At 49.7% G+C, this 8,630-nt stretch overlaps 2 protein-coding genes across 2 annotated transcripts; one reads left to right on the top strand and one right to left on the bottom strand.

The window, feature by feature from the left end:
• Nucleotides 1-3,009: 3,009 nt before the first annotated feature.
• LOC119329672 (40S ribosomal protein S14-like) lies at nucleotides 3,010-4,958 on the top strand. Its single transcript, XM_037602736.1, has 6 exons — nucleotides 3,010-3,161; nucleotides 3,831-3,953; nucleotides 4,030-4,075; nucleotides 4,163-4,248; nucleotides 4,410-4,539; nucleotides 4,639-4,958. The coding sequence occupies exons 1-6, from the start codon at nucleotides 3,159-3,161 to the stop codon at nucleotides 4,704-4,706; spliced, it is 456 nt and encodes a 151-aa protein (XP_037458633.1). The 5' UTR covers nucleotides 3,010-3,158; the 3' UTR covers nucleotides 4,707-4,958.
• Nucleotides 4,959-6,788: 1,830 nt separating this feature from the next.
• LOC119331273 (vegetative cell wall protein gp1-like) lies at nucleotides 6,789-8,135 on the bottom strand. The gene is made up of 2 exons (XM_037604443.1): nucleotides 7,807-8,135; nucleotides 6,789-7,713 (listed from the first exon to the last, which is right to left on the bottom strand). Exons 1-2 carry the CDS (start codon nucleotides 7,979-7,981, stop codon nucleotides 6,923-6,925), a joined length of 966 nt encoding a protein of 321 aa, XP_037460340.1. The 5' UTR covers nucleotides 7,982-8,135; the 3' UTR covers nucleotides 6,789-6,922.
• Between the last annotated feature and the right edge of the window lie 495 nt (nucleotides 8,136-8,630).

Below are 8,630 nucleotides of genomic sequence, written 5' to 3'. Positions count from 1 at the left end.
AGTTCTGGTGGCAAATATAATACATATAATCCATATTGTTATGCACTAGCGTGTATGTGTGAAATAGATGGATTATGGTCCAGTACCCAATAAAATGGATATGTGTGTGTGTGTTAGAGAGAGAGGGAGAGGGGGATAGAGAGTGAGGAAAAGGGAGGGAGAGTGTGTGTCTGTGTGTGTGAGAGGATTTGATGGTAAAAAAGATCGCCAATGTCGTAATATTGAACTCTTAAAGTTAATGTGGCCCCGTTGCAACGCACGGGTGTTCTTCTAGTCGCCAATAAAAATCAGGACCCACCTACAGTGACACATCCATGAGGGTCAAATTGGTATTCAAGCTGAGCGGAGGCAGGGGGTTAAACCCTAGCTGGCGGCACCCTCGTATATAACCGGGCACCCCTTCGGCCTCCGACAATAACTGTCTTCAGATCTGAGAGACAAGTAAAATGTTCCTTATGAATTCAGTTTGACAATATTGGCTCTTGGTTTAGTTAGGACTGTTGTTGCGCAATCTCTACAATGATGCGTGAAATACCCTTCATAGTTTTTTTGCTGGAGAAATACCCTTTGTAGTTGCTTGAAGTTGGGTAATAATTTCTTAGCTTTCATGTGTTTTTTTGCTAAGATGTGTTATTTTAATAAAATATTTTGGTAGGTTGTTTCACAGTATGCCCATTTTCTTGGGCAAAGCTTGCACGTCCGCTACCATATTGTTTTATATGGAGCTGATACACCAACAAATATTTCATCACCGATGTGTATAATGCTTAGCACCACATTGAACATGTATCTCAGCAACACACTTGCTAATTCTTCACTCATTGGCTCGTATCCTACAAAACTGCATAGACATGGATCAATAAAGACATGATGGATCATATGGATATGGATGTGACAGATTCATCGTGTGTACCTATTAAATCAAGTCAGCGAGCATGTAATGGACAATATATGAGTTGCAGGAGTAATGACAGAAATAAATGAAACAACTACTCATCTGCATAGAAATCTCCGGCTATAAAAGACATCAAAAACTTGGACTACTAGAGTGCATGTCATAGACAGAGACCCCTCCCTGACTGAGTAGCTCAGCTTTGTCTGTCATGTCCAAAATAGTAGGATTTATTTGAGTTTGTTATAGGTTTGGGAGGTACCAGGGATTTGAAAATGCTGGATATGTGTGCATATGCAAAAATAGCATAATATGCAATCATGAACGGGTTTGGAGATGCTACCGTGATTTTGTGGACTCTTCTCATTGGGCTAGGCAATATTGCATGACATACCAAGAATCGGAGATAAAGTGCAAACGGTGGTACCAAGAAAGATTTGTCCTAGTTGTTGTGTATATCCTCGGTTCCTGTTACTATTGATGAGGTTCCATGGTCTTTACAAATGTTCTCGACCACTTAATGTTAGCCCGAGTTAATTTAAGTATTCTTTGGTTGCTATTAGGAATTTTTGGTGCATTAAGCGAGTGTTTTGATTCAATTCTTTAGGAAAATTTAGTACAAGTCTTGTGAATCTTCTGTCACTAGTTAGGACTCATGGTGAATAGAAGCTCATAAATCTTATAGGGGCAATGGAAACAACGAAAACAATAAAGAGTACATAAGAAATCGACTCAGAGGTTAGAGCACCAGCCTCTAGTAGAGCTTAAGCTTATGGTGCACCTGCTTCCAATTGACATCCTCTTCTTAAAATCTGGTAAAAATTGTATAACATAGATAATATTGATCTACGAATAATTTGGCATGCCCTGTTCTGGTGGGGCTGGTGCTGGTGATATCCAAACAACTCCTAAGATTCAGAATAACCTATATGCCAATTGAGGAACTAATCTTAACAACATGATCTATTGGGGATTGACAGTATGTGTCTTATTCAAGAAATTATGTACTTTGATATGCATAGAGACACCTATTACAAGCATGAATAGTAGATCCATAAAAAAGGTTCAAATACTTCAAAAAGATAACACCACACAATGGTAAAATTCCGTATAATAAAGTTTCTTTCACTTAAATTGAGAAAAAAATTGGCACTCCGAGAAAGCACAATGTCCATAATTTTGCGATATATAATTCAAGTGGATTTTTCTAAGCATGACAAAAAGAGCAGAGCAAATCAAGATGTAGTATCAATCTACTTGAATCGCAGACCTCACACTAACCTAATTTTACAGCCTGCCTATTGCGTCAAATTGGTGGCAAACACGTGGGCCGGCCCAATTTAGGTGTTCGTTTTGTGCAGCGGTTTCTCACCGTTTTTTTCTTTGTTTGTCAGCTTTCGTTCATTTTTCTTTCCGTTCTCTGCCCCCCCCCCCCTTTTTTTCCTTTCCAGTTTCTAGTTTTGATCCGTTTGGTTTTTGCTAGTAAATAGTAATATACATTTCTTGGGTGTACTTGAATGTTTTTTCTTAAAAAAATGCCCGGTGAATATTTTTTAGATACACACAATAAACATTTTTAGTAGGTGATAATTTTTTTAAATACACATAGGGAAAAGAAAAAGGGAGTCAACGCTCTCAACACTGGCCAATACCGCCCATAATTGGACATGGTGGCTTTAAAACCACAGAAGGGTTGATTTATACGGTTCCATAGTTTTGAGGGTAAAAATTATACCAAAACTGACAAGGATATGGTTCCATTGGGATGATTTAAAGGGTGGTTTCTATAAATCTTTGTTTCTCAAAATGGTTTGTCAATGAGTCCTCGAAAGAAATCAGAGCAACCAGAGAATCAATACACTCGGGAGCGATTCATCCTTGCCGAACGCAGCACCCCTCCTTCTCCGCTCCTCTCTATCGGGCGACCCAGGGACGAAAATGCCCAGCATCCAGCCCATTCATACCTTGGTGTCACATGGGCCCGAAGAAACCATTTCATTCGGCCCAACTAACGGCCCGGGTCGCCAATAATCCGTTGGACCCACTTGCAGTGACACATGCGTGAGGGCAAAATCGGCATTTGAGCCGATCGGAGGCGGGGGGTTAAACCCTAGCTGGCGGCACCCCCGTATATAAGCGGGCACCCCTTCGCCCTCCGACCCTCTGAGCTTTCGGCGGCGGCGGCGCACTCATCGTGATCTCAACCAGGCGCGCACTCCTCCTCCTCGCCGTCGTCGTCTCCGGTCCACCGCCGCTCCACGCGACCATGGTGCGTTTCCTCTCCCCTGATTCGGTTGTTGCTGCGATTGGCCGTCGCAATTTCTCCTCGCTTCCGAAAGCGCGCAGATTCGGTAGATTCGCAACAGCTGCGGCGCTCGATTGCTTGATTCTAGGTAGGGTGGTATGCTAGGACAGGGTTGATTGGATGAAGCTGCGATAGGATTATGTATTTCTCTTCGGTTGTACCGTGTGGATGGTAGTAAATGTCGAGTATGCCATGAAGGAGGAAATTGCATTCGGCATCACTTGGTGGAATGGGGTAGCGTGGATGAATAGAGTTGACCTGCTTGAATGAAGAAGGGGTTGGGCGGTTTTAGATAACTGAATTAATCTCCATCCTTTTTTGTCGAGTTTTCATGGTTGCTACCTGTATTTCTAGTTATGCTGTTAGTGTCGGATCATCTCCAAACAGTTGGTTTGCACAATATGCTCTAACTCAGTAAATCTGCTGCCAGTTGGTCAGCTTCTACTAGAATTTACTGAAACCCATGGCCATCAGCCACACCCACACATAATTTATTCCTCCTAAAGCTACGTATGGTATTTTTGTATCAACTTAGGCTGACTGTGCTGCACGAAACCAGAAATGTTCTGTAAATGCTGCCTTTCATGTTAGCCGAGTGGGTTGTCTAATGTAAATTGTGGTTTGTTGTTGCAGTCGTCGAAGAGGAAGACCAGGGAGCCCAAGGAGGAGAATGTCACCCTTGGACCGGCTGTCCGTGAGGGAGAGCATGTCTTTGGCGTTGCTCACATCTTTGCATCCTTCAATGACACTTTCATCGTAAGTATTTTCTTCTCAGCACCTATGCATTCAACACTGTTGTCTCATGTGTATTGACTCTAATCTCAATATGCAGCATGTGACTGACTTGTCTGGGAGGGAAACCCTGGTGCGGATCACTGGTATGCATCTTTTCCTATGCCATTACTTGCATTCACACTGTTAGTGATGGTACTTAATATGCACTGTTATTCCTCTAAACCATCCAGGTGGAATGAAGGTCAAGGCTGATCGTGATGAGTCTTCACCCTATGCTGCTATGCTTGCATCTCAGGATGTTGCTACACGTTGCAAGGTATGCATCCTCAAATACCAAGGCTTCACTTTCAGCTGTGCCTATTACCAGTTGTATTCTCTTCATTAGACTGATGCTTGGAATGCCGGTACATGACTAGGATGTAGTGCTGCATTGCTCCCTTGAGATGCTTTGTCTCAGAGTTTATTCTGTTCTTTCAGGAGCTTGGTATTACCGCACTGCACATTAAGCTCCGTGCCACTGGAGGCAACAAGACCAAGACACCTGGACCTGGAGCTCAGTCTGCTCTCAGGGCTCTTGCTCGTTCTGGGATGAAAATTGGGCGCATTGGTACGCAACGCTTTCTGATATAGTGTTTGTGGAAGCACATATGTCCCATCTTATTGTGTCTGCATATGCCTGACCATAATGCTTGTTCTTGTGCTGCAGAGGACGTGACTCCAGTTCCCACTGACAGCACCCGCCGGAAGGGAGGAAGGAGGGGAAGGAGGCTGTAGGCTATCTTCCAACTCTACTGGTGGCAATCAAGAAACTTACTCCTCTCTGGGTAGTCCTGCTGTTTCTATGAATGTCATGAGGAGCTTTAATTTTGCTCTGTTGAGGATCATTTGCTGTTAGTCGTACTATGAATGTTGCTTGGATCCTATTTTTGGTTCAGAAACTTGTGGTATTTATGCAAAAAACTAGCTTTTCAGTCTATGGAAACCTTGAAATGGAGTGATATCTTAATTCACATTGGTTGCTAGTCATCTTTTTGGTGATGCATTGGTGCTGTGAGAACTGTCACCCATAGTGCCCAGTGCTTTGCAATAACAGTCTTTAATATGGTACTCTGTTCTATGTTCATGTTCAACGGTTCTGCCTCATTGACTCCATTTTCTAGAAAGGTCTTTTGGTCATTGGCATGTACCCCCCTTTGACCCCCTTGAGTGTCCCCTGCCTCTGGTTACCGATGATTAGTTGGAGGGGCTACCCTGAGATCCAAATAAACCCGACTGCGTGCTCTCTGCTTTGGCCATGGTGGCTGCAGAAGAAGCTGCTGTAGTTGAGATGGTGTGCCATGGTGGTCAGAGAAGCTGCCGGAGTTGGGTAGATGGTCTGGAGAAGGATCTTCTGTTTGACTTTGAACACTGGTGATGGGTAAGGAGAGGAGGCCACCGTGGTGGTGGTACAATACATGTGGTCAACTGCTGGTCTCCTTCCTCGACATCAGCCGTCGGGCCTGCAAATGCCGCACGTCTCATGCGGCACGCCCACTGCCTTTCACTTTCCCCTCATCTTCTGACCTCGTCTTCCCCTCATCTTCTGACCTCGTCTTCCCCTGATGCTTCCGACCTCGTCTCTTCCCCTGATGCTTCTCGCGGTACATTTTCCCCCATCCATGCCGCGCACATCTTCATCTCCTTTGACCTAATGAGTAGCACACCTTTCCTTCTTTCACTCCCGCATGACCCAAGCTCTTCCCCTTCTCGGTGCAACTCGTGGACATTCGAGCTGCCTCGACTGTTGTGGGGTTCTGCAACTGTGGCCACCCGGTGCTGGAATCGACCAATGGTGATGTTGGAACCCTCGGTGGTGGCGGATGCTGTAGCCGGCAAGGAGGTTGTTGGAGACGATGCTACGACGGTGATGTTTTTCGCTGCAACCATGGTCGATGAATGTTGGAACCAACATGGGGTGCTGCGATCGAGGCCACGGGGGTGCTGGAATCTATTGATGACGCTGTTGGAACCGGCTGTGGCGGATGCTACGGTGTTGACGGTTTTGCAACCATGAAGGTTGCTAGAACCGGCAAGAGACGATGCTACGGTGTTGACGGTTTTCGTTGTAACCATGGTCGCTGAATGCTCGAGCCAGCAACGAGGATGTTGCCATTGGGGATGGGGCGAAGTTGCTATGCGGGGTGTGCGATGCGAGCCTGCGACCATGTCGCAAGGAAGTTGGAACCATGCGACTGCGAGGGGCAATATGCAAGCAATTTGTGGCAGTGCTGGCGACCGTCAATGGCAGATGCTACAACCACGACGAGAGCTGCAAGCATCGACGGCGAGTTACGAGGAGCTGCGCGGCCGGGATATGCGGCAGTGCACCATGTCGAAAAAAGCTTCAACATCGACTATGTTTTTGCGACCAGTGCGGCGAGCTGATGGTGCTTCAACGGCGGTCGGTTTTTCCTCATCGAGAAGCGCATCAAGCGGAGCTGCGAAAGGTGGCATGTTGCCGCCCGCGTGCATCGCGGAGCTGCGAGGCATGCTATTGCAAGCTGTTTTGCAAGAAGAGCCTAGGCAAGGAAGAGGATCAGTGGCCAGGCGTGCTCGCATCTAACGGCCAGGGAGGTGACCGATCGAGCGCTTAGCCGGTCAGCTGGGCCCTAACATCGGCCTAAGCCGAGCGGATGCTCAAGTCCCGATTTCGTTTCTCTTTCTCTTTTTGGGACCTTCTTCCAAATGTCATGATCGGTCTGTACTTTTTCCTCTTCAGTTTCGGTCCGGTTGTAAACTGCACTGTAGCTCTGTTCCAAGTTTAATTAATTAAGTTTCTTGGTCCTTCGGGACCCAAGCATCGTTCAAAAAAGAATATAAAAAGCTCAAACGTACTATCTCTTATTATAATTTCACCATCGGAAAACAAATACTGTACGTTCAAAGGTAAATCCTCTGCAGAGCATGAGTGGCATCTCGCAATTTACACACTATACAAAAGAAAAGAACACTCAGATAGCGAGCATGGCGTAGCCGATGCCTGCTGCAAGCGTGCCGATCAGGCCTGCCGTCACCGGAGCAGCCGCGCTCCCCGGCGTGGTCGAGTTGGCCCCGTCAGCGCCCGGCGCCGGCGGGCTGCTCGCGTCGGATCCAGGGGTGCCCGGCGATGATCCGCCTCCCGGTGTACCCGGCGACGGCGCTGGACCAGTCGGCGATGGTGGCGAGTCCGGGGTTGCCCCGGGTGCAGCCGCCGGAGACATCGGGCTCGGCATCGGTGCGGCGGACGGCGGTGTCATGGAAGGGGGGAACATCGGGGTGGGCATCGGCGCGGCGGCCGGCGGTGTCATGGAAGGAGGAAACATCGGGCTTGGCATCGGCGCGGCGGACGGCGGCATCATGGAAGGAGGAGACATCGGGCTGGGCATCGGCGCGGCGGACGGCGGTGTCATGGAAGGCGGCGACATCGGGCTGGGCATCGGCGCGGCGGACGGCGGCGTCATGGAAGGAGGCGACGTCGGGCTGGGCATGGGCGGCGCGGACGACGGCGGCATGGAGGGGGGAGGGGGCGGCGGCAGGAGGCCCGGCGGCGTGTGGTCGACGGAGAGCACGACGACGATGAGCTTCTGCTCGGCCTTGCAGCTGGCCTCGTTGCCGCTGATGAAGAAGAAGGGGCCGGAGCGGTCGAGCGTGAAGACGGTGCTGCCGCCCTGGAACTTGCTCACGTAGGTCGTGGTGTTGCACGCGTTGTACGCCGTCTGGTCCACCAGCAGCACCGAGTCCGTGTCCTTGGGGTACACGAACACTGTCAAAAAAACAGAGCAAAAAAGCCGTCAGTTCACCATGCATGGCCAGGAGCCCTCGTTCGTCCGGTCGTTCGGTCGGGCGTGGAACTTACGGAGCTGGTCGCCGATGATGAACCGCATCCTCGACGACCACGTGTTCAGCGGCTCGGCGCCGGCCGCCGGCACGCTCCACCCCCGCTGCTCGCCGACCCGGTACTGCGCCGCGCTCGCTGCCGCGGCCGCGAGGGCGAAGCAGAGGAGCCCTGCCAGACCGCGAGGACTCGCCATGTCTGGAAGATCAGTGAGTAGTTCCTAACTGCACTTATGAATATCAAACGTGTGGCTCGACTCGAGCGGTGCAACTTTGCAAGTGCACTTTGTGATCGCCGCGTGCGTGGTGTGGTGAGCTTTGGGATGAGGAAGAGACAAGGGTGGTTGGGGGTATTTGAAGAGCTCGGGGCCACTGCACTCCAGGGTGATCTTCCGAGCTGAACGCAAGGGAACTGCGACTTTACATGCAACGTGTCAGGCCTCGTCGACCTCTCGGGGCCAAGTTCGCCAAGGCATCGTATCCATCAAGACGGTTCGACGTAACTTTCACGGGACTGAAAGCTTCAGGGGCTCCGGGCTCGGGTTGGAACCTTGACGAATCGCCGGTTGACGCCGGCATAGCAAGTCTAGTCTAAGCCCCTGGGTGCACGCGCAGGCACGCGACCGCGGCTGGGGAGCGGACGGGTGTCCGTCCGTCCGTCGGAACCCACACGGTTTCCCGGGGAAAGTTGGGCACGTACGTACGCAGTACGCTGGCCGGCGGCGTCGTTGTCCGGGGAGTGATGAGTCGACGTGGGGGATGTTGTCCACCGCACACACGTCGGCAGCGTGGACGGGGACCCGATATGATTCCTCGGTCGCCGGCTTCGGTCGTTATGCGTGTCTG

The sequence above is a fragment of the Triticum dicoccoides genome, chromosome 7A, assembly GCF_002162155.2.
Source record: "Triticum dicoccoides isolate Atlit2015 ecotype Zavitan chromosome 7A, WEW_v2.0, whole genome shotgun sequence".
NCBI lineage: Eukaryota > Viridiplantae > Streptophyta > Magnoliopsida > Poales > Poaceae > Triticum > Triticum dicoccoides.
The sequence above is the reverse complement of the archived record's forward strand: the minus strand, read 5'-3'. Positions and strand labels throughout refer to the sequence as shown.

Excerpts from the sequence above, each read along its gene's own strand:
- LOC119329672 (XM_037602736.1), top strand. Across the intron at positions 4,076-4,162 it reads AACCCTGGTGCGGATCACTG|GTGGAATGAAGGTCAAGGCT; the intron begins GTATGCATCTTT and ends TAAACCATCCAG. Across the intron at positions 4,249-4,409 it reads ATGTTGCTACACGTTGCAAG|GAGCTTGGTATTACCGCACT; the intron begins GTATGCATCCTC and ends CTGTTCTTTCAG.
- LOC119331273 (XM_037604443.1), bottom strand. The coding sequence starts at position 7,981 with ATGGCGAGTCCTCGCGGTCTGGCAGGGCTCCTCTGCTTCGCCCTCGCG. Across the intron at positions 7,714-7,806 it reads CATCATCGGCGACCAGCTCC|TGTTCGTGTACCCCAAGGAC; the intron begins GTAAGTTCCACG and ends TTTTTTTGACAG.